General features: G+C 40.4%; 1 protein-coding gene across 2 annotated transcripts; it reads left to right on the forward strand.

Moving 5' to 3' along the window:
• LOC131701092 (myotubularin-related protein 12-like) lies at positions 1–24,883 on the forward strand. Of its 2 annotated transcripts, none has more exons than XM_058999287.1 (16): positions 1–204; positions 6,499–6,559; positions 7,711–7,850; positions 9,409–9,481; positions 10,227–10,363; positions 10,511–10,604; positions 11,490–11,613; positions 13,162–13,237; positions 14,124–14,221; positions 16,031–16,155; positions 17,196–17,274; positions 18,545–18,615; positions 19,422–19,618; positions 20,047–20,223; positions 21,461–21,619; positions 21,958–24,883. In XM_058999287.1, exons 1-16 carry the CDS (start codon positions 136–138, stop codon positions 22,519–22,521), a joined length of 2,244 nt encoding a protein of 747 aa, XP_058855270.1. In that variant the 5' UTR covers positions 1–135; the 3' UTR covers positions 22,522–24,883. The 2 variants fall into 2 exon arrangements, with proteins under 2 accessions (XP_058855270.1, XP_058855273.1); XM_058999290.1 differs by having other exon boundaries at positions 19,449–19,618.
• Positions 24,884–25,387: the final 504 nt, after the last annotated feature.

Here is a 25,387-nt window from a genome sequence, read left to right on the forward strand (position 1 = left end):
AGTTAATTGCGTGCGGTAGCCGCTATTGTGAGTGCGGAAGGGGCGCGGCTTGGATTGGATGCAGGTTATTCCATTTCCTCGGCCAGTAGGCGCCTCTCTACACCTGACTGAATAGATCTTCACAAAGTTGCCGAAATGCTGAGTTTGGGAAGTGGAGGAGGAAAATCTACAAAGCCGTCTTTTGTCTCTTATGTCACCCCAGAGGTAAGCTTTTTCTAAGTAGTTTAGTGTTAGAAACGGCGACAAGGGAGTTCAAAGAAGAAGATTCAATCTCTGTACTGTACTACTGTATGAATTGGACTGTACTGTAGCTTAACCTGTTTTTGGGCGGGGTTACTAGTACTGTACTAACTTGTAATGCTGCTGCACTCTGTACCAGTGATTACTCGTTTGAAATTCCACACGAGCACATATTTAGTATTGGTCATACTGCATGTAAATCGATTGATTACTTGCTTTATTGGTTGTTTTTTTTAAATGTACTTATCTAGTAGTACCTATGTATGTGTCAGTTTGTTTATTCATAATGCACATTAGTGTAATGCAACATAATGTACAGTACCCATTACAATGGATATGTACAGTAAATGTGAATATGCACTGTAGTTTAAATGAAAGAAATCCAAGATGTAACGCTGGAATAACCTTGTGTGCAGAGTCCATGGAACTGTGTGTAACTTGATGGATCTCGTTCAAGGTTTCTTTTTCATTTCACAGAACATCTCAAGCAGTATTTAAGTGTTGCACTTGAAAGGGTTGTTAACAATGTATTACTATAGCAGGTAGCCTGGTCTTGTATTTCTTACTGTAAACAATGCAAACATTTTTGAAGCGTTTACTTCAACCTTACAAAACAAGAAGAAGCAACAACAACAATGTTATGCAAGGTCCGTCTGAGGCCGTTCCCTTTTCTGTTTGTTTAGCAGTTCATTTAAAAGTGAACGTGGTTCTGTTTGAGAGCACACTTTGCTGCTCCAACTGAACTCTCCTCACCCCGAATGAGTTTGAATTGTAGGTTTCAGTGCAATGTCAAGATCAGAGCAGTTAAAAAAAATAACAAAAACCACGTGACACAGAACCAGCTGAGAGAACTGCTGTAAATTCCAACTGTGAAAGGGCTTCAAGTTGTTTTTGTTTCTATGTTTTGAACATTAATGTGGAATTTTCCACTTTAGAAAAAAAGCGTAAATTTAAAAGCTGGCGGTAACGTTTTGAAAGGTGTGTTTTCCTGGGACCAGGGCTGTTGATAGCTTGGCCAACATGTGCTGTAGTCTGTAGGGTTGAGTTCAGAAGCACATTTTCATAACTGTACACGAGCTTTCAAAGGCTAACCGATGTTTATTTAAAACTCTGTACATTAGAGGCGGGACGACAAATAGAAACACTAACCACGTTAGTGCCGTCGTACATTTTTATGCATTTATTTATTTTTAACCCAACCATGTTGCAAGCTGATGCGCTAATTCCCTCAGCACCTGACAGATTAAGCATCCTTGCCACTTCTAGTGGACTCTAATTGATTCTGCTATAGAGTACTAGTTTTGGGGCTCTTAATATTACCAGATCTGTTTCAAAATCAGTAAGAATCCTAAAATATTTTCAAGTTACATATTTCTAATCCCCCCCTTCCCCCCCCCCCCCCCCCCCTTTTAAAATGAATTTAACAATGAAAATGTCTTCTTGAATATGATAATGATAGTAGGCGGAAAACACGCCTCATTTAAAGGACGTTTTTTTTGTAGAAATATAGTTAATACTGTGTTATAAATGACATGGTTTTTAAAAAAAAATAAATAAATAAAAAGCCACCAGCTGATTTGAAGTGACTCTTCACTGATGCATTGAGACTCTTTCTCAGACCTTAGCACAGATTCCTACTGAACATCCATTGTGTAAGTGGTACTGTTTATGCAGCAAATGCCAAAGCTGTCTGTGGTTTTCAACCCTGGTCATCAAGTACTCCTTTGTTTCAACCAGGAACTACATTTGTGGTTTAAATGTGCATTGTTCCAGTGTTTTTTGAGAATTTAAACAACGATTGCTCCACATTCTATGTTCATTACCAGGCTATAATAAAATGAATAACAAAAAGAGAACTGGTTGAAACCAAAAAAAAAAAAAGACACCTATAACATGATGCAGCAGGTGTCAAAAATACTTTGTATGCAGCAGTATGTGTTTTCACAGGCTCATTTTTTTATTTAGGTCTTTAAACCTTTAAGGTGCTAGGGAAATGTGTCCCACAAATATAAATATGCTAACGTCCTTATTTTTGCAACGCGGGGCACGGAACAGGGTTTAAAATGTACTGACAGGTTGGATCTGGTCATCCAAATGGTCAGTTTCCGAGTCACTCTCGGATGTATTTTAAGAAGAAACCGTTTGAACAAGAGCTCAATTCCCCGTGTACCTTAAGGGGTTAAAAGTTGATTGTCATTTCATATTCAATATTATGTGGACGTTTGGTGTGCAGTGTTTCGGGTGTAACAGCAGAGATCCTGTTAAGATGTTCTAGCTTGATTGAGTTGGGGTTTACATTTAAGATTAGTGCAGTAATGTAGATGTTGGGTGGGTTGTCATTCAGGGTCAGATTAAGATTCATGAATTTTCCAAGCAAAAATTCAATAGAAATAGAGTGCTGTGAATTGAGAGATTGTTGGGAAGGGCATATTTGCACTTGGGAGCTAATGATTGGGGGGGAGGGGGGGGTCATATCTGAATATCCATTCAGAGCTCAAACACATATTGAAGTTACAGTAAAATAAACTAAACCCTGTACCCCTGTCAAATTACCTTCTGAACAAAGGACAGAAAGAATCCTGTTTGAATGATTTCAGTGGTGACGTATTCAGACCCATCAATTGAACACACCCCAGTGGGTTTTATCTTTCATTATATCAGTTTGTTTCCTTTTCATTATAACTTCTTGATAGTATGTTATTAATTTGTAACTTTAAATATTTAATTGTAATACGTGTCAACGCATAGATTGAAATGTGCGTGAGACTCTTCACAGGGTGTGCTGTAATTTCTCGGTGGCTGCGCTTTTAAAACCTGAAAGCATCAGTTCCTCTCTGTCCTGGCTGTTTCACCTCCACCTTCAATCGACATTTCCATTGCTGGCCAGGTCTGCAGAAAGCAGATCCTGCTATAAGAGAGTGCTCCTGCCCTGGATGCAGTAGAAAATGAGATGAAAGTGCTCGCTCTAGTGTGATGAAGCTGCAGGACACCGGGAAGCTACAGAGATCACGGTTTGTGTTTCACACAGTCTGCAGGAATAATTACAAAGAGCTTTACTGCTCCTCGGGTTCCACTGGTCTCCACTATGCAGCCTAATACACTAAACCAAGCCAGGGTTAGGCTCCTGCAGTGTCTGGTGAGCTGTGTAGTAATTCCTCACCTTTCCTATTTCTGGCAGTTTGCATCAAATGAAAACAGAGTTGGTCCTTTCATTTTTAATTGGCTAGAAATTATTTTATTTTTTTATTTTTTTGTTATTGTTATTAAATACATCATTTGTGCATCTGCTTTCATTGCATGATATATTTTTGGTATGTAATTGAAGACAAATATATGAAACGATAGAACTGCTTGTAGAAATCTGTGCTGGAACACGATAATACATATTACCATCAAAAGATGTCTTCTGGAAAAATAAAAAAGGATGGCACACAAACATTTAGTTCTTTTGATTTGCTGTTTGCGCTTGATTACACCGTGTAACAAATTTTTTTTTTTTTTTGGTTCCTGGGTAGTAAGTGTTATTTCCTAATTGCTTATGCCTCAAAAGTATAGAAAATGGCTATTATTCCCCACAAACTTTGCTTTTGTGACCAGGACAGTGATATTTTGAAATGTACGTATTTTCCAGAACATTCCAGATAGATTCAGTGCTGAGTAAACTTGGAGTAACTTCTAGAACTTTCCAGTAATATAAATAGTAGTATAAATACAGGGGCCTTAAGCCCACCAGTTCAGTTTAGTTCCAGCTGCCTAAGTGGATACATATCTGCATTTTTCTGAGATGGCATCAAGGTCATAGGAGACTTCAAAATGGTGGCATTCCTGATGGGTCTCCAAGGCGGTTTTACCAAGTTTCCCTGCTATCTTTGCCTTTGGGACAGCAGGGACACCAAGGCGCACTGCCACAGGCGGGACTGGCTACAGCGGACAGAGTTCTCTGTGGGGAGGAACAACGTCAAGTGGGAGCCACTGGTGGACCCCCGGAAGGTGCTGATGCCACCACTGCACATCAAATTGGGCCTTATGAAACAATTTGTCAGAGCTCTAGATAAGGAGTCGGCAGCCTTCAAGTACCTTCAAGACTTCTTCCCTAAGCTGTCTGAGGCAAAGGTCAAAGCCGGTGTCTTCGTCGGACCACAGATAAAGAAGATCCTGGAGTGCAATGAATTCCCCAGGAAGCTCACTAGTAAGGAGAAAGCGGCTTGGAACAGCTTTGTCGCAGTGGTTCGGGGCTTCCTGGGCAATCACAAGGCCGAAAACTATGTGGAGCTGGTTGAGACTCTGGTGAAGAACTACGGCACAATGGGCTGTAGGATGTCCCTCAAAGTCCGTATCCTTGATCCTCATCTTGATAAATTCAAGGAGAACATGGGAGCGTACTCGGAGGAGCAAGGCGAGCGCTTTCACCAGGATATACTGGACTTTGAACGCCGCTACCAAGGACATATAATGAGAACATGATGGGAGACTACATTTGGGGGCTGATTCGTGAAAGTGATTTATAGTATAATCGTAAATCTCGAAAAACTACTCACTTCTAAATCTTTTGTAGTCATTTTTGTATTACTTTAGTATAAATACATGTTAATTTGGATTCATATGTTGTTTTTTTCTGACTTTGTGAATGAAAAGACACAAATTCGCCCGTTTTCTCATTGGAAATAGGTACATTTCAAAATATCACTGTCCTGGTCACAAAAGCAAAGTTTGTGGGGAATAATAGCCATTTTCTATACTTTTGAGGCATAAGCAATTAGGAAATAACACTTACTACCCAGGAACAAAAATTGTGTTACTTAGTGTTAATATTGCAAGAGGCAAGGATACTGGAGGTTATCTATAGAAAGTGAAATGTTTTCAGAACACCCCTTAGTTTCCACCGGCAGTAACAATACTTCACGTGCCAAACACAGAACGACCTTGTGGTATCATTTATTAAAAACAGGACGCAGTAAATACGAGACACCTGTGTGTGCTGTTGTGCACGCTGAGTGCTGTGGTACATTGTGCCCATCAGCAGTTTGTGTGTTCTTTCTACTGCAGTGAAATTCCTGTTTCAAGGGCTCGTTGTTCATAGTTGTTTCATTTGAAGGTAGAAAGTTTGTATACAAACATACCACATGAAGGAGGCTTGGATGCACTGACATTTTTCTTCAAAGATAACAGTCCCTATGTATTTCTAATTAGAATTAACAGAATTTGTGTTTAAAATCAAATTATTTTTTGTTTAAAAAGTATTCTTTGCAAAGTCAAGGTACAGCTATAGGTTCAACTTTTGCCCCCAATTATGCAAATTTATATATGGGCCATTGGGAAAACAATTTATGAATGACACTGCCTCCAATCCACATTCACAGGATATTTTATTCACAAAAACTACTTTCACTTTCATGTTCCAATCACATGCTGCTAAATCTAGCGAAATCAAAGCGATTTCCCATACGATTTATCCTAAAACTACAGTATAGGTAAAACTGTAATAATCCAGAATAGGCTGTGAAGGCTTTATTTTGCTCAACTGAATTTTTATTACTCTCCTCATAACAGGAAATAGGATCACAACAAAACAAAACGTTGATCCCTATACGTAACATTTACCTTGCTAGTTTGGCCAGTGTCTGGAAAGTGAAGTATTTTCGAGCGATGTGCATTACCTGCATCTGTATCCCCCGATTCTGACTCGCTTGCCAAATCTGAAGCATCACTTTGCTGAGTTAATGTGTTAATACCACACATGGTTGCCACCTGGCCCCATAACTCCAGAACACTGCGAGACAGAACAGGATTTTGAAGTTGCCTTTAAACTGAAGGAAATCAACACGTGAATTGAGAGCTAAACCTTTGCTAAATTGATTCTGTTGATTAATTATCTCGAGGCAGCACGACAATACGATAACCGCTTTCAACAAATTAAATAAATAAATACCATCATCAATATTTATTTATTTTATTAATAGTTTTAAAAATATATATTTTTAAGTTTCTTTATAGTTTCCAATAGTATATCGCCTTCTCCTGCTCAAATCATTAATACTGACCAGCTGTTCACTATTCCTGACACCAGACAGCGTGAACACCTGATCAGTGTTATCATTTGCCAGCAGGAGGCGCTGTAGTACAAGAGCAGTCATACAGTACAAGAGCTGTGTTAGGGGGCAGTGACGTACATATGGGACATTTATCAGCATTCATTGTGATCGTTTTTGCCTCTTTTGTATCTTTGTTTATTGACTTGTGTTGTGTTTTATTTAACAGGACATGAAAATAAAAGAAAAAGAGGAGGGCTTAAGATCAAAGCATCCATATTTACTGCCAGGTAATGTGTTTAAAGCTTATTTATAGTTCAGTGGGTTTCATAACCTGTTGCACAATATAGTGTAATCCGTTCCTGTGGATCCAGAGCACAGCAGAGCCACAGCTTGGGTAATGTTTGCATGGCTCCCTGTATGTGAAACAGTGTGATAAATATAAATAGAAATTCTCTTCTTGCACCAGTACAGTAAGTGCATTGAGCCAGTGGGAGTGCTGCATTGCTCTTTGTGCTCCCAGTGGATTATAGAGGGAAAGTGTGTGGGGATCATTCGTCTCCCCGCACTTCAGTGACTCCTACTGGTCAGACCTCGTCATTCCACCGAGAGGATTCCCAGGCTGGGCCTCGCTTCCCAGGTTTGCTTGCTTGGTAATCTCCATTCCTTAAAGCAGGGGTGTCCAATCCCGGTCCTGGAGGACCATTCCACTCCAGGTTTAACAAGAACAATTATAGAATTACCTACTTTGGGTTCTGGATGGAGGTTTAATTGGGCTGTCCTTACAAAGGTAACACAAAATTCTCCTGTCAGGACACTGCACTCTTGATTGGCTATCCTATTATTGTTAATAAAATCATGAATAATCCTCTCCCTACACCGAAACCCTAACCTTAAGGTCAGTATCATGTACTGCAGTCATTACACATCCTAAAGTAGTTCATGTTTGGCAGTGAATAAGCGTTTTTGTTACTTTAAAAAAAAAAAAAAAAAAGTGGCCGGAGGTGCTGACTTCCTCAGTTGTCCTGACAGGAACATTTCATGGTACCTTTTGTAAGCACTGCTATAAGCGGTTCACTTAAACAATTTAGAACTGTGTTGAAACAAAGACAAGGAGTGAAAGGTCCGTTCACTATATTGGTTTGAAATGTGCAGTGTTGGAAGAAATGTGTGTTTATAGAAAACCTATTTAATTTAAAACCTGAGTAAATGGATTTAAAAAAATAGAGCTGAGGTGTGGACTACAAAATCTACAGGCCATTCAAATGCCATTCAAGTTGTATTTCTATGATTCTCTCAATAAAACCTGTTCATGTGGCTAGAGAGTAGTTTGGCTGTCCAGAAACCTTTACACTATTTATTATCGTACAACAAACACAGCAACACATGATTGTGTCAGTAGGTGGCGCTGTACAGTAATTGCAGTGACTCTGTGCTGCAGGTGAAGTGGTGTTCTGCAGTGCGAACCATGTGCTGAAATACACCCAGGAGGATGCGTCGCAGCGCGGCGTGTACGGGACTCTGCTCTGTACCAACTTCAAGATCGCCTTCATCAGTGACGAGAGCGCTTCACAAGAGACGGTGAGTCGTGTTCACACTTGTACCACCGCTTGACAAACCTGGACCAGCATTCTGTAGAACCTGTTACTATCCTTTTGTAGAACCTGTTACTGTACCACTGTTGTACATTGACATGAACAGTCCTCTCTTTTAAAATGTGAGGAAATGTTCCTTCCACTAACCTGGAACGAGGAACCTTGATTATAGGGAGAGGAAGTGCATTTTGAGTATCGTTGCCTCTTGCGAGAAAGCTGACAGACATATTAGATCTTAGTAGATCTTCTGTGAAGCAAGCAAATAGATTTCTGCGAAATGTACCCTTTGCTGTGTAAAATAGTGTAAAAATACATTTTTTTGTATTGCTTAAAAATAAATACAGCAAATGTTTGCCTTATTGATGCACTACCGGTTACACTGAATTAGGAACCTGGCAGCCGGGTTTAGCTTGCTTCCAGTAAATGATTGAACACACACTGCATAGAGCAGCACAGTTTCTTTAAAATATCTTCAATGAAAAAGACACTAGCTGCACCAAAGATCTGCAATATTTCTGCTAAAGATCGCCAGTCTTTGTCATTGGCTTGGTTGCGCTGTGATATTAGCAGCTGCTTATAAATACTGCAGTGAGCAGGCTTCTTTTCTGTCGCAAGACCTTCATAACTACAAATAGCTGTGCGCTGCCAAGATTAGCTGGACAAAGAGAGAGCTCCCCCCCCCCCCCCCCCCCCCCCCCACAGATCAGCACCTCATTGAAAACCACAGAAGCAGACCAAGACCTATTAGCTGTTCACTAATTTGTTTTTTTTTTTGACAATTTTCCCAGATTTTCAGTTCCAGTGGTTTGATTTCATGTGCACAACAAATCGAAACTACAGATGCAATGGGGTGTTGTAATGAATGTGCACCCTGCTCTGTCACTGACATACCGTATTCCTGCGAATTTAAGACACGCCTTTTTTAATTGGTTTTTTCTCCTCAAAAATAGCTTGCGTGTTAAATTAAAGTACAGTATAGTGATGCGTGTATTACAGTCACCAACAGATGACATGCCAAGCAGTACCACAGTTCACAAATTGGGAGAAAAACAGGTGCGAGTAATCTCCATATGCATGTGTTATGTTCTGTTAGTTGGTATTGTGCATACCGTTCTGACTGTTGGGTTTGCAATGTCATCAATGCTGTTGCTGGGTTACATGCCTGATGTAGTGGAGTGTTGTGTCGTGCTCGCTGTTGCCGGGATGTGTGATGCCGTGAGCGACGTGTGTGTGTGTGTGTGTACAACAGAGACATCATCTTAAGTATTCTATAGTATGCAGCACAATAAACGAGGTCCGTGGTTAATCTACAACGACACTTTCGGGTCAGATTTGTACGATACAACAGCGTAATTGAGGTTGTGTCTTTCTAAAAGCATATTTATTTGATTATTTTTTTGCCTCAAAGTGAGGGTGGTAAATTTGGGTTGCGTCTTAAATTTGAAGGAATACGGTACTTGTTTATACTACATCGCTGCAGAAATATGTGTCTGTAGTTTGTAATTTACATAATGATGTCATGAATATCTGTTTCTTTTGTTTAGGCACCTCCATTTAGGAATAAGCTTTTAAGTGAAAATGATATTCCCCTGACGTGTGTGGACCACATCTACGGAGGTTTGTGTGTATTTCAATTGTTTATTCGTTTATTCCCAGCTACGATGTTTGCTTATTGTTTCATCCTTTTGCATGTGTTTTGAATTGATTCATCGGTTCTGATAAAAGACGCTACAGTAGCGTTTCTGTCTTCCTATTCCCACTGTAGCAGCCTGGGAGGGCCCTTATAAAAGTTAACCACAGTAACTTTGCATTTTTTCCAGGGTTATAAAATGCAATTGCCATACAGTGGTTTACCTTGGGTTTCCATGGTTTCACAGTGTTTGTCGTAAGATGTTCAGGCTGTTTTTAAGCCATCTAAAGAGGATGTGCAAAGCCGGTAGAATATTCGAATGTAAATCTCACAAAAGCTGCCACTGTAATGAAACTACAGCTAGATAAACCGTGAACCTTATATAAGGCATCGATAGTAACTGTTGAGTTGACCTTTTAAATTTCACACCCATCTCTATTGCGTTCAATCAGTAAGCATCATAATAACACTCTAGAAAGGCGATTGCCTGAGCCAATGAGAAACCTGTATGTCCTTGTCAGAGCCAATCGGTGATACTTGGAGGAGGGCAGATCTATCAAATAGCTTGCATCTCCAGTGTGCTGGGATCCCATTCCCCTCAGATCATCATGGCTGTATCTGAAAGAGATGCCATGCAAGTTCAACACATTCTGCTGACAGCTTTATTCCTTTTATATAGAGTCCTCTCCGCACCCAGATAATCCACTAACTACACTGTGTTCTTTATTGCAGTGAGTGATGAAAAGAAAAAGCTGATAATAGGAGGTCAAGTGAAAAGCAAGTACCCTTCAAAACTCATAATCCATTGTAAAGATTTGAGAGTCTTTCACTTCTCGTTGACATACGCAAAAGAAGAGGAAGCTAAAAAGGTTTGTGGCTGGGAACGTTGCACAACTGAACAGCCTTTGTTTGGTGATTGAGACAAGCTGTTGAGTTTCGTTGTTGCCTTTTCTTTTTCTTTAGGAAGCTCTGTATAGAAGTGTACACTTTCACTGTCTTTCACTCTTCTGTTTCAGATATTCCAAGGAATTGTCCACCACAGCCTTGAACCCAAGTCTCTCAAATGTGTTTTTGCTTTTTCTTACTGTGAAACAGCATCACCATCCCAAGGTAATCAGGTGCATGTCATTTTGCTTTTCAATTTTAAAACAAACAGAATGCCTAACTAAATCAATACCACATCCTCTAATGTACGGAGTGTTGATAAAATAACAGTGCTATAGAAAGGCAGGTATGTGTCTGTATCCGATTACATGAGTTATTGTGTAAGTGGTAGGTTAAGTGATCTTACCTGCCATGCACTTATATATTGTAGGTTTCAAATGTGCAGTTGTGAAAGAAACACATGCTATAGCAAACATGGATTTTCATTTCAAACCATTCTATCTGGTACTACACTAGACAGAAGAAAGTTCTTGGTTTGCTTGCCTTACCTTTCAGAAAGCCTCTTCCTGTTTCACTTCCTATAGCTGTAGTTGGTCAACAAAGGAAAGCATGTGTTGAGAGCGGTGACAATTTCACTTTCCAGGAAGAATGACTTGAAAATAGATTCCTTTAACCTACTGTGCCAGTTATCGTGTTTTTACATTGAAATATCTGTTTGCTGCAGCATTAGGTTTCTTTCAAATCGTGTTTCTACATTGAAATATCTGTTTGCTGCAGCATGTGTTTCTTTCAAATCTACACATTTGAGACCTGTGATAAGGAATGGATCTGCATCGCAGATAGGATTTATGGGAATATCTTGACGGTTACAACCACATGAATAGAAAGTTTTAAAGAAAAGGAGGGAACAGTAAGTTCTAGGACTCGCATGGGCAATGGGAGGGAAGAACGGCTGGCATAGCAAGCAGCCAATTCAATCCACCCCTTTGGATGTCCGCTGCAGAGCCGCCTTTGCTGCTCCACGGTAGCTGCAGAATCTTTGTGCCCTTCTTTCCTGTACACTCAATATAGTGATGTTGTGGGACTGACCCAATTGCTGCTCTTTTACAGCCTCTCGGAAAAGCAGTCTGACTTTAATGTTTGAAACGAAAGAGGACTGGAGCGTGGAGCTGGGCCGCACTAAAGGGAATTGCAAAGTGTCGAGTGCCAATGAGGACTATGTTATCTCTGAGAAGTGAGTGCTGATTACCGTATTCGGCATGCTGTTGCTGTTCGATGATGCTTCATTATTCATATCCCAGACAAAGTGGGTGGAGGTGGCTTTTGAATATGTTTGTTTGAAGTGCTTGATTTGAAGTCTGTAAAATCTGAAAAGGTGTTGCAAAGTTAACCCTCAGCAATCATCTAAGCACAGCCTAAAAAACAGGACCAGAAGACAGTTATGGATGATGTACATCAGATTTGAACACAGTAATTATTATTAAACACAAAACAACAAATACCCCCCCCCCCCCCCCCCCCACCCCCTGCCCCACCCCCCCCACCCCCTGCCCCATCCACAGGGAACCTTACTTCACAGTATTAGAGTTCATAGTAATATTATGTGAAAAGAATGAGAGTGAGGGAACAAAAACCAGAGGGTTCTACGTATAAACAGGAATACATACAGTGCCTTGCGAAAGTATTCGGCCCCCTTGAACTTTGCGACCTTTTGCCACATTTCAGGCTTCAAACATAAAGATATGAAAGCTGTGTTGCTTTTGCGCCAAACATAACGTTTTGCATTGTTGCCAAAAAGTTCGATTTTGGTTTCATCTGACCAGAGCACCTTCTTCCACATGTTTGGTGTGTCTCCCAGGTGGCTTGTGGCAAACTGTAAACGACACTTTTTATGGATATCTTTAAGAAATGGCTTTCTTCTTGCCACTCTTCCATAAAGGCCAGATTTGTGCAGTATACGACTGATTGTTGTCCTATGGACAGAGTCTCCCACCTCAGCTGTAGATCTCTGCAGTTCATCCAGAGTGATCATGGGCCTCTTGGCTGCATCTCTGATCAGTCTTCTCCTTGTATGAGCTGAAAGTTTAGAGGGACGGCCAGGTCTTGGTAGATTTGCAGTGGTCTGATACTCCTTCCATTTCAATATTATCGCTTGCACAGTGCTCCTTGGGATGTTTAAAGCTTGGGAAATCTTTTTGTATCCAAATCCGGCTTTAAACTTCTCCACAACAGTATCTCGGACCTGCCTGGTGTGTTCCTTGTTCTTCATGATGCTCTCTGCGCTTTAAACGGACCTCTGAGACTATCACAGTGCAGGTGCATTTATACGGAGACTTGATTACACACAGGTGGATTCTATTTATCATCATTAGTCATTTAGGTCAACATTGGATCATTCAGAGATCCTCACTGAACTTCTGGAGAGAGTTTGCTGCACTGAAAGTAAAGGGGCTGAATAATTTTGCACGCCCAATTTTTCAGTTTTTTATTTGTTAAAGTTTGAAATATCCAATAAATTTCGTTCCACTTCATGATTGTGTCCCACTTGTTGTTGATTCTTCACAAAAAATTACAGTTTCATATCTTTATGTTTGAAGCCTGAAATGTGGCAAAAGGTCGCAAAGTTCAAGGGGGCCGAATACTTTCGCAAGGCACTGTATACACACGTGTGTGTGTGTGTGTGTGTATATGTACATACATACATACATACATACACACAACACGTATTTGTAAATGAGTCACAATACTGAGGTGTGTAAATCCTTCTTTGCTTTTTTCACAGGCTGCCACAGTTCTTTGTCGTCCCCTTTGCTGTTTCAGACGACGATATTTTGAGATTCCTCGGTAAAGGAATACCTGTAGGTATTTTAGTGTTCTGGCATGCATTTGTTAAATGTTCATCCAGGGCTTCGCTTTATTTGTCAGAAAATGTGTCCAATTGGATGCTGAAGCACAGGACCCCTGGGAATACTGATTTGCAAAGCAATCTGAATTTATAATTGTGGGTGTGGGCGTGGATTCCTATTAAGAGCTTCAGCTCACCAATGCTGATTACAGAGAGGGCGCTGAAGTCCACACAGGCAAGTCAAACTATTCAATGCATCTCTGCCAGTCTCTATGTGGGTGTCATGTTGTGTGAAATAAGCACACGTCATGTCTAGGGATGTAACGATACACTAAAGACGCAATAAGATCAGTCGCTATCTGGCGCTTTTTTAATCCTTTTTTTTTGCAGTTGAGGACAACATTTCAATGAAATAACTAGATCCCATCATTCGGGAAGTGTTTGGTGTGCATACAGTGGGATTGCTGTATCTATCGCCATACACAATGGTTTATTGAAGCACAGGGAATTCCACCCCTAATCATGTCAAATGTTCCATTCGAAAGCTGCATGCAGTAGTGGCTATTTCTGACCTGTGTTTACCCCTTGATAACTGCTGCTTGCTGAGTTCTGACAGTGCTCACAAGGAAGAAGACTGTCATTGAGGTGCTTCACCACTAGGTGGGCTCTGCTGCTTTGAACCTGGATATCAAAAAGATGCTGCAATGGACCTCGGAGAGAACACGTTCCAAAAGAATACCTAATTTTAATGTTTTAAAATGACTTTCCTTGTAACACTTGCAAACATTGGTATTGTCATTGCTGTTGTGTGCACACAGTCGATGAAAATGATACTTTCGTTTCCGCCAGCTCTTAGGGTGAAGATGGTGCTGATGTTCTCTGCTTTGTTTCCCACACAGTTCTGGTGCTGGTCCCATCACAGTGGCTGTGCTCTTTTTAAAATGGCTTGTTTACCCACCATTCAGGAGGATGGTATTTCACAGAAATACATGCACAGGTCAGTCATTGAATTGAAACGTTTGTTTGATTGGGCTGTACACTGAATATCCATCAAGCTGCAGGGAGCTTTGGATTGGAAGTTAGCTTTGGTTAAGACATTACTTGGACATGGAGTTGCTTCAAAAGTTACCAGAAAGTTAAAGTACTTTAGCTAACCAAATAATTACATTAGAAGCGCACCTCGTATATGTTGCCATCACTTTGTATTTTCCTGTATAAAAGATGTACTCATTATGGGAAATGTGTACAGTATTGGAATTGTTTTAATGGTTTATCTTCTGTTGTCCCTGAACCATTGTGTTGAGAGGCCCATGACATTGGCTGTATCATTTATTTATTGTCCCTATTCCGATCGCTTTGATATTGCTGGATGAAAATTTCATTATTTTTCTCAGTAAAAGATGTTAAAACACTGTACAATGCACTGAATACAGTAAGTCTTGATATCGATTATTTTACAGTTCCAAAGTACATACTTGTTGTTTTGACGAACGTTCCAATAATTCCTGTTCATTTCCAGTATTCTGGATCATTTTATTCAGAGGCATCTGTGCATCTATGGTGTTGTCATGTCAGTCTACCTAACAAAGAGACAGTTATTAAGATGTTTCTGCATGCAGCTTGGGACAGCTGTTCCACTTGGAATTGATGTGTTTACCCTCCAGGAGCTGTGGTTGGTTTACAGCATGCATAAGGACTGGGGTAATTCCTTTAATGGATAGCTCAATTTCGAGGTCATCTCATGTAATGGGTAATGATTGATCTCATGATGACACATGCTGTATGTATTGAACAGACTGTCTCTGTTCTCACCAAGTATCAAAGCTAACCAGCGAATGCAGCAGAGTTTGACGAGATCGTTTCCAACGATGGTTTGCCATATTTATGAAGGAATCATAATGATCTATATCAAAGAACTGGACCTAGTACCTTGAATTGGAATTATTCCTTCCTGGAACTAAGACCCAACTTTGAACTTTTTAATCATGCTCTTTGAATTCAACACATTTAAAATACACTGTTGTATAGTAAGATGTGAGAAGTTGTACTAATTCATGTAAGGTAAGATTTATGGACGTACACCTGCCTTTACGCAATGTTAGATTGATTTTTTTTAAGTAGAAAAGTAGGGATCCTTAGATATTCCAAACCACTTGAACGAGTGTGCAAATTAAATGTTCATGACATGTAGTCTAGACTGAATGCTAATGCTGGCAGAAGATTATGTAGGCTCTTGGAGATGCATTCCAGGGTGCTTAGCTTAGGGGGACCGGATTCATTTTCAGCACAAGGAATGTAAATAAGTTGTGTTTGTTTTAATTCTAAACATTCCTGGTAGTTTCCAGTTATCTATCGTGCACGTTACCATACAGTACATTCTAGAGACCAAATGGGCATCTGTTCTGCATGGTGTTGTATACAGGCCACAACAGGCACATGCATTACTATTGACACTGGGTATACAATCTTACTAACTGTCACGTGCAATTATAAGCCATTTCAGAGCCCCCAGATTTGCCTGCTGGGTAGTATTGCATAACAGGGCTGTGTGTAGAGAAACCCTTGAGTGATGCAGGGTTTTCATTGAATAAAGTACTTTGAATTGAATGGGATTACTGTAGCTGTGTGTACCACAGTGGCATTGGTCTTCTGACAGACTCTGCTATTCACATTACAATTGTATGAAACACAGTGAATGTATTTAATGCCAAAACCCCTCTAAAGCAAAGCACGTTGCAAATGTGAACATACTAGGAGTGCTGGCATTGTGCAATACATTCCAGCCTTTTAAATGTGCTGTTTGTAGGATGCTTGATGCTGTTACCCAGGACCAGCTCTGTCCAGTGAAAATAGAGGACCTGTCCAGCTGCCTCCCTGCCCTTCAGGACCTCCAGCTGTCATACAATAAGTTCAAACAGCTCTTCCTGATTGGTAAGCTGTACTTCTCACTCTTCATTGACAAGCATCGTGTTCTGTAGTGGACATGCAGGGCCCCTGGGTTAAGTTGTGTACTGTGTTGGGATGAAGCACATTTAAGCTTTTGACTGTCACAGACTTGTTTGACTGGTACACAGTGCACCAAAGGAATCCATTCCCTTCCAAATGAATTCATGTGATTCGTTGTAGTCTGTTCAATGAAGAAATCACTTGCGTAACCACCCCCCACCCACCCACAAACATGCTTTGTTTTTAAGGTAGGTGCTTGCATGTCCGCTCACTTTCACATCTGGCTTGGGTAACATGTGAAATGACTTTTGATCACAATTTAGCACCTGAACCTTTTGAAAGCATGCTGAAAAATAGAGGCAAAGGAGTGGTTTCTTTTCCCAGGGCAGGATATTTATTTCTTAGCAGATTTATTTCTTAGCAGATGCCCTTATCCAGGGTGACTTACAATTGTTACAAGATATCACATTATTTTTACATACAATTACCCATTTATACAGTTAGGTTTTTGCTGGAGCAATCTAGGTAAAGTACCTTGCTCAAGAATACAGCAGCAGTGTCCCCCACCTGGGATTGAACCCACGACCCTCCGGTTAAGAGTCTAGAGCCCTAACCACTACTCCACACGGCTGCCTATTTAACACTTTACTGCCTGGGTATGTTCCCATTCTCAATGTTAAATTAAATTTCTCCGTGTCAGATTCATTGGACACTGGGCAGCAAAGGGTTAAAACTACTTGCTAGCCCTCCAGGATGCTGGGAGTTTTGAGTGCACACCCTTGCTTGATTTTTAAACTACTTCTAGCCCTCAAGACACTCTGAGGTTTGAGTGCACGCCCTTGCTTAATTTTTAAATTCACTATTCATCCTATAATCCTTGTATTTCATTAAATCGAATAGTTTTGGATTACATTCAAGATTCTATTTTTGGGTACATTTCAAAATGGTAATAATTTTTAAAGGCAGATTGAAAATGGTTAGCTTTGCTATGTCTCAGGTTTGTTATGCTTTGTTTTTTTGTGCAGATAGTACTACTGAATTTTGGGTATCTGATATGAAATGGTTTTCTTCATTGGAAAATTCTGGCTGGCTGGAAATCATCAGGTTGGTAACAACAAAGAACACTTGCAGGTGTTTTGTAAAGGACTCTTGAAACTCCATCTTAACCCTGGGATGTACTAACAGCTCTGATCACATCTAATACAAGATTTCAGTCTTGAGGCCATCTGAATGTAATTGCAAAGCACACTTCCAATCTTGTACAGAACTCCATGTGGCAATGTTCATCAGCAGTAGAGATTACACTACAGTGGCTTGTGATGGAGCACATGCAGTCTCTAAGTGTTTGACATGCCCTGCTGTGCGCTGCTTTCCACATTCCACCGCTACCTAGATCATAGGCATGCTGGGGACAGACGTGCCCTCGTTTTGTATAAGCAACACCAATTACGCACGGAGAATCCGCAATGAATGAATGAATGATTTATTGATTGCAATTGCAGATGATTTAATGAACTGTGATGGGCGATCAGGGCCCGAGTGAATGATAAATTTGGCCGCAGGCCTCGTCCATGGGTGCTCGAGGGCTACCTGTGCGAGGCCAGCTGGAAAAACATGAACAGTTACATGCATCCCATTACCGCAAATAGGAAGTGGCTATGGGCCACCTCCACCCAAAAGATGAGGCTGCCAAACTATGAATGGAAAAATAATAATAATTGACGCACCCCACAGTGGCGCACTGCCACCTACCCCAAAAATATTGGAAAATTAACAAAAATGAGCAGCTGAGACACAGCCCAGCCTCTCCAGCCTGAAAACGCACCCGCAGAACTAAATACGAACCACCCTGCACTCAGGGAAGGAAAACCCCCCTACTCGCATATTTAATTTTTGATGTAGGGAGAAACCTCAGGGAATCCGTGTCTGGGGGTAGCCCTTCCTGCAGGCACTAAGCGGTCGACTCCCATTTTGGCTTCCCAGCACATGACTGAGAGGCCGAAACGACATGGGAGAGTAACACATGGAGCCTTTATGCACTTGCTGATGACGTGTTGGTTCGGGGAGGATTCTCCTTAAAAGCAACCAAGTTTACATTTCTCTCCAGTCTTGTACAATATAATGAATCTGTTCATTTAAAGATGAACTTAAGAACTGACTACACACCCAAATATGTAAACCACTGTACTCTTCCCCAGTCTAACATTCAAACTACAGCAGGGCTCAATACCTTCATCTCAACCTCTCCAGGGTTACTAAACAAGGATTCAAAAGTAGATGCTTTGTAATAAAGCATTGATATATTGCTGTCACATGACTGAATGATGTTATATATAAAGTATATATTTGACTTTTTATTTTTTCTAACTGGCAGGCAGTGTCTTATGAAAGCAGTTGAGATTGTAGATTATCTGGAAAGTGCGCACACCAGTGTATTGATCGTAGGTGAGTGGCAACTTTATCTTTTAAACCCGTTTTGTTTTATTCATGTATTTGGTGGTTTTGTTTTTTCTGGGATAGGTTATCTCTTGATAGAAAAGGAGCTCATTATAATGAGCACAGTAATAGAGCCGACTGCCTAATTTAAATCGTAATCCTAAAAAAAAACAAGCTTGTAAAGGGGTCACGTTCTAGACTGAAAAGTGTTAACCTTGTAAAGATGTCACAATAGAAAAGTGTCCAAGGTAAACAAGACAATGTTTGGGGCATCGTAATATGACTGACCCCTCTAGGCTAATTTTGGCTCATTTTTTTGTTCTATATTTATATTTATAGGCTATGCTGTCCTCTCATATCTTATTATTTTCTATATCCCAGACTTGGCTTGAGTCACGCATTTCCATTCTGTTGCTCTCCAGACCCTATTGTCAATATGAAGTTATTATAGATATTGCATTTAGTTTTGCATGTGATGTTACAGTGTGTAGAGCTGTCCAGTTGAATGGCACTGAAGCCACTGGGCTAGCTGTGCAATACCCTAGATTCCCCATACAGCTGGGTCCTGTAAAGGCAGTCCCGGAGGTTTTCCTACATTCTTTATTCTAACTTGGCTGGAGTGACTCCCAGTAGTCTCAATAGTGCAGCACTAATACAGAGAGACACAGAAGTAAACAATACTCAATATCATAATTCCAAAAGATTACTATACATCCAGAAATAATATATCTGCAGTATTTGGATTAGCCGCTCTTCACATCAGTGTCATGGACCCCATGTAGCATGCATTCAGCTGTGTTTTGTACGGTGCACAGAGAGCTTCTTTGTCCCTGCTGTTCCAGAGGAGCACTGCTCAGACCTGTGCTGCGTGCTGTCCAGCCTGGTCCAGATTATGCTGGATCCCTATTACAGAACCCGCTCCGGCTTCCAGAGCCTCATTCAGAAAGAGTGGGTGGCAGGCGGCCATAGCTTTCTTGATCGTTGCAACCATCTTTACCAGAAGGAAAAGGAGGTTAGGAAACGCTTTTGTTTTTATCATGAACACAGTTACTTCTGCTTTGCATCTACAGGGCATTTATTCCAAAGCTGCATTGGACACACAGACTTTAATAGACATTCATTTGGTGTGTATCCCTGTGAAAGCGTGGCATTAATGCTTAACATTTGCAGACCTTTTTAAAGAGAAGATATAATTACCTGAAAACGGCTGACTGCTCAAGCAGTGTAGGAGAAAGAACTCCCAGCTGACCAGTTACCCACTGCTGGTGTTGGATAGGCCCCTATTGTAAATCAGATATGTATTTCCATGTAGGACGCTGTCACTTTCTTAGTTCCAGTAGGGTTGTCTTTTGACTTTGCTGTACTCTGTGCTGAACGGGTTGTGCAGCTCTAGATCTCTGGAGCTCAGGGGGATTTTACTGTCAAGGTTTTCCTTTTCAGGTGCCGGCTCCGGTGTTCCTGCTGTTCTTGGAGTGTGTCTGGCAGTTACTCCAGCAGCATGCTCCTGCATTTCAGTTTTCAGAAACATACCTGACTGTCCTGTCTGACAGCATCAACATTCCTCTCTTCAGCACGTTCCTCTTCAACTCGCAGCACCACAGAGATACAGCTATGAAGGTACAGCATTACCGGGGGACTTGCTTTTGAATGCAGGCAGATAAATAGGACCTCATTTCATCTTGGTCTTTGCACTAATGCTATTAAGAGGTCAAAGATGTTCATGAATCCTTAAAGGATGGCAACCCAGTTATCAATGGTATGACGTTGGATGTCAGGCATGATGTATGGACCAGATTGCATGCTTTTACATGGTGGCATTTGTGAGTGGTATGAATATAAAATTCCAACTGGCTTTATGTTGAATAAGCTCCAGTCGTACTTTCCACAGACAATGTTTTGCATAGCTATTGTTGAAGTGTGCTGGTGGCCAGTTGACTTGGTGCCATCCAGTGCTGAGTTCATGAAAAGCATACAAATAAATGATTCGTACACTGAAGAATAGCACACATCGTAGGAAATTAAACAGGCTGGACTGGAAGGTAGAAGCTGGTGTTCTTCTGTTTGTCTTACATAAACAAAGACTCTTGTCTCAAAGTGCTTGTCACAGCATCTTTCATAACAAGTGATGCTATGCAAGTATGTAGGTCAGAGCAGGAGTCTGTAAATCACTACCATGTAAGGTTGTAAACACTGTCACAAGAGGTGTTGGAGTTTGATATTTGAAGTAATTCAAAGTGAGGGGGTTTAACATCAAAGGGCATCCCTGTAGCACACACATTCTATTGTGAATGAATGCTGTCAGATTGGGATTTTTTTCAAAGGGATAACCAGGCTAATATCTACTGAAATCCCTCCAAAGTTTCAACATAGAATTCTGCCTAAAAAAATATGAATCTCATAAGCATAGTAGAAAAGTGTCAAATCCATGTTTGGAAATCCTGTATATGTTGAAAGCGGGCTGTCGTATGGCTAAGAGAAGCAGTAGGGAGTAGAGAGATGTGTTCGGTTAACACAGACATTTAAAATCCTGTGCAGAATCGGCTCCAGCTATTCCAATGAATTCTCAGAAACCTCCACTTGAAAACAGCCACTTTTCTTACTAGCCTTCAAGAACATATGAACCGGGTTTATTAAGCTTTAATGGCAGAGCTTGCTCCATAAAATGACAAATATAATATATAAAAAACACACTCTGTCAAGGCCGTCACATGTTCATCAAGCTGAAAGGTCTGTAACACAGTGAATTGGAATGCTTGATAGTGAAAGGGTGGTCTGTTTGTGTACTGCAGATGTTTCCAGTGGAATGCTCCAGTACCCTTTCTCGCTCGTTTACCGTCTCTGCTTGTTTTGGCAGCCAGGTCACCCCGAAGCACAAAGGAGCCCTTTGAATTTCCCCTCTGTGTGGGATTGGTCACTGCAGTTCGATTGCAAAGCCCAGTCTCTCTTCACTAACCCCCTTTATGTAGAGAAGCCCATACAAGACAAAGCCCTGAGGAAAACTTCTCACCAAAAGGTAAGCGTTGTGTTTATGAGCAATCAATTGTTGTAACCCAAGACTTTCCTAGGAATAAAAAATCAAATAATCTGATCATTTCTCCCCAAATGCATACCCCCAGAATATCTGCAGTAAATGCAGAGATGTTGAAGGCAGAGCAGCATTATATTTATTAAGATTGCAGATTTGATATGATATTTATTAGGGTTGCAGATTGATATGATATGTTTTAGGATTGCCGATTGATATGTATTAGGGTTGTAGATTGGGTAGGGTTACATATAGGACTGCCTCTTTGCAGCCCTTTACTGTGAACACACATTTCACCCTCCTCCTTTTCTTCCTTTTCTTTAAAGCACCAGAGACAGCTGTCTTTGCCAAATACTTTGTCCAAGCCTTCTCCAAGGAAGGGCTTCTTTAAGGAAGAAACAGATAACCTCAAAAAGATTTTTTTAGGCAAGAGGATCAGCAAATGGCTGAACCCGACGGAGAGCTCCAAGGAGTTGTACGAGTCCTGGCAGAGGAAGCCTCTGGATTACCAGGGCCTGCTACTGCCCTACCTGGACGGCCCGTCTGTCCGAGTCTGGATGCAGCGGTACCTGCGCTGGGTTCCTGAGGCCCAGATCTTCGGAGGTGGTTCAATCACGACTGTCAACAGAGTCTTGGAGCTGGCCAGCGAGATCCAGGACCTGCAGAAGGAGGTCGAGAGGCGCTCCTGCAGAATGAACTCTTCCACTGCGTGGACGCAGGTCTACTCGGGCCCTCCCTTGTCTGCCCGCCTCTCTTCCTTCCCCTTCACTGCCACGCATGCCTGGTCTTTCAAACCTGCCATCCCAAGCAGCATTCGGCAGAGTCTGGGCTCCGTGAGCAGCCTGGCTGACAAGGAGGACGATGACTGTCAGGGTTCAGGTGTGCTTTGAGACACACAATCCTGTTGATTTTCATTGCCGTGTTTAAGAACGTGTACGAACGAGAGGAGGCTGTTTGGCCCATTCGAGCTCGTCCTGGTTTCTAGTTGCTGATTGAAAACAATCCTTGCGCATTTGAACTGCAAAGATCTTCACGTGTAAGAAGAGGAGCATGAGAATCCAGAACAGTTCTAGAATTGGGTGACTAATCAGTGTTTCCGTTTGTCTTATAACCCTTCATATGGATGCATGTCATATAATCAAGTCTGTAGTGTTAATTGAGCCCTGCAGCCTCAGTCATTCTTCATGTCTAGTAAAATAGGATTTCTGAGGCAGTGTGCGACATTCTTGCATAGTTTACCATCCTGTACACCAGTTCTGTTTCCCACAGACTCGGGGTTTACATTGGATTATGTTGTAGGCTCCTGCAGGTAGTTTGAATTGATACAGGAAACCTTGTGCTTTTAATCGTTTTATTTTAATCACACAAGGACATTTTTATGTACAAAAAACCTTAAAAAAAAAAAAAAAAAACTGGGTCATAAAAAGCTATTTACCTTTGTTTTTATAAGAATAACAGCAGATTGCTTTTCACACATTTCACCAAATATAATGCACAAGTATTTGCACTTCAATTCTGCACAATAATTCTGTCTTACCTTTGGTTGTATGTACTGTAAATAAAAAGTCACATTCTAGTATGAAACTAACTTCTTGAAAAGGTTGCTTTTGATACCATTTTAAATAGTAACTGATGCTGGCTTTACATGTTAAGGTGCAATCCTATTTAATGAAGAATAATAATAATCTAAACCTTGTTCTACAGTAGAAATGCCCTGCAGAAATAGCATGTATTATTTATTCAGCTGCAGCCTGGTCATGACTACTATGATTATAATGAGGAGTTTATTATCCTGGCCAGCTATATACAGCAGTGTGCACATGTATTAGAACACCCCATTGCTTCTGTAGTTCAGCAGTGTGCACATGTATTAGAACACCCCATTGCTTCTGTAGTTCAGCAGTGTGCACATTTATTAGAACACCCCATTGCTTCTGTAGGTTTGATTTGTTGTGCACATGAACACAAACCACTGGAATAGAAAACCTTGGAAAATTCTCAAAATAGACAAATTAGTGGTTGTCTAATTTTAATTGATGACTTTAATAGGCCACTCATGCAATTTTTTAAATAGGAAGAGAAAAGAAACACTAAGCCACACATGGTGAAATGCATGAGACTTTTTAGAAGTTTAATATGCCTAATTAAAGCATAGAGCTGTCTTAACATTTTCACACAAGTGCCTATTGTTTCTATATTACTTGCATGAAATTGAAATTCTCACACCCACAGGTTTTCATACAGGTAGATATTGTGGTTTGGGGTCTTTTTTTTTAATTGTTCTGTTATTGAAACAACAATACAAAACTATTAATGAAAATGCTTATCACATTTAACAAAGTGACCATAAAAGCATGTATTTTAAATTTGGATATGATAATAATGTTTTAAACAAATTTAAAATTTGCACTGCCTTTTTTTTTTGATGAATCCATCTAAAACAGAGAGTTGTGAATAATGTCAATGCTGTGCGGTGGTCTATGCTGCAAGTCCTTACACTGTTCTCTTTCGCATTGGCTGCTTCATGTCTTTAATACTATTGATGTATTCTCTGAGTAATAATGCCCTCAATTCTACATGTGTAGAGGTTGGGGTGGCATGTAAACAGAAATTGTTTCCTTAAACAGTTAATTATGGGTCAGTAACCTAATTAAAAGTTGTAGTATCCCACAGTCAACTATATTCCTTCATGTCTGTTAACATAGCCTGCTGTTCAATGTATACAAATAAATAAATTCAACTTGAGGCACCTTTTAAAAATGTGACACTTGCACTCTCGTGCTACGCACACGTCACTTCATTTAAGCTGCACTGTTTACCAGCCTTTATGTTCATTTCTTTATGTCGTCACTGTGTGTCAAGGAATGAAAGCCTTATATTTCAGAGAGCACTGCAACAGAAAGGGGCCTCTATGCAGGGTGAACCTGAGTTTTGCTACTGGTTTATATAAGCTATATAAGATCAAATATCCTAGTGATTTTTAATAGATGTGTGGTGTTTTTTTTATATAAATCTCTCCTATTCATGTGTACAACTGTATTTAATCACAGTGATAAACACTGAAATGTTTTATAGAACAGCACTGATGATGATATTATGTAAATAAAAAAATGAGGACCTTGGCTTAGCTTGGTGTGTTATTGGATAGTGTAGCGGGTGAAGGATGTTTTTGTTTTTTTTCATGTGTACTTTATGTAATTACTGTTAAAGATTCATTGATCTAGTTTTCAATAAAGACACTGAAAACATGAACATTTGGTCTTGTTTTGCTACTTGCACGTCCGTATCCAAGATGTAATTAACTTCCACGTGTGTTAATAACAAAAATAAATAAAAACCGACGGCAAAAAACAACTTCATAAACAAAACGTAGACAAACAAACGTCTCGTAACAGCAATAAAAAGTACATTATGCTATTTGTCCTGTTCTGGTAAAGTGAAATGTAATGAAAATGAGCTTGCTATTAGCACTTAAAGTTTGCAATTGTTTCCAAATCACTTTTGAGCAAGGGGTTTATTGCTCAACCTAGATAAGCCATGATTGCCTTTTTTTCATCGGTTTGTGTCTGGATTGCAATTGCCCAGTTTTAAGGAGTTGGTCACATGGTTAGTGTATGATTGGAACAATTTCCCTCTGGTCACAGCTGGCTTTTGCTTTAACCATTTCCACTCCCTGATTTCTCAGTGTTAATAAAGTCATGCAGTTATCCATGACTTCAGAATGCGATATTTGATGCATTTGTATACATTTACCTC

Source organism: Acipenser ruthenus, chromosome 1 (genome assembly GCF_902713425.1).
Source record: "Acipenser ruthenus chromosome 1, fAciRut3.2 maternal haplotype, whole genome shotgun sequence".
Lineage (NCBI taxonomy): Eukaryota > Metazoa > Chordata > Actinopteri > Acipenseriformes > Acipenseridae > Acipenser > Acipenser ruthenus.

What these genes read in the sequence shown, in the direction of transcription:
- LOC131701092 (XM_058999287.1), top strand. Translation starts at nt 136, where the DNA reads ATGCTGAGTTTGGGAAGTGGAGGAGGAAAATCTACAAAGCCGTCTTTT. An exon ending in TCTCTTATGTCACCCCAGAG is followed by an intron (nt 205 to 6,498) that starts GTAAGCTTTTTC and finishes TTTATTTAACAG; the next exon opens with GACATGAAAATAAAAGAAAA. An exon ending in AGAGCGCTTCACAAGAGACG is followed by an intron (nt 7,851 to 9,408) that starts GTGAGTCGTGTT and finishes TCTTTTGTTTAG; the next exon opens with GCACCTCCATTTAGGAATAA.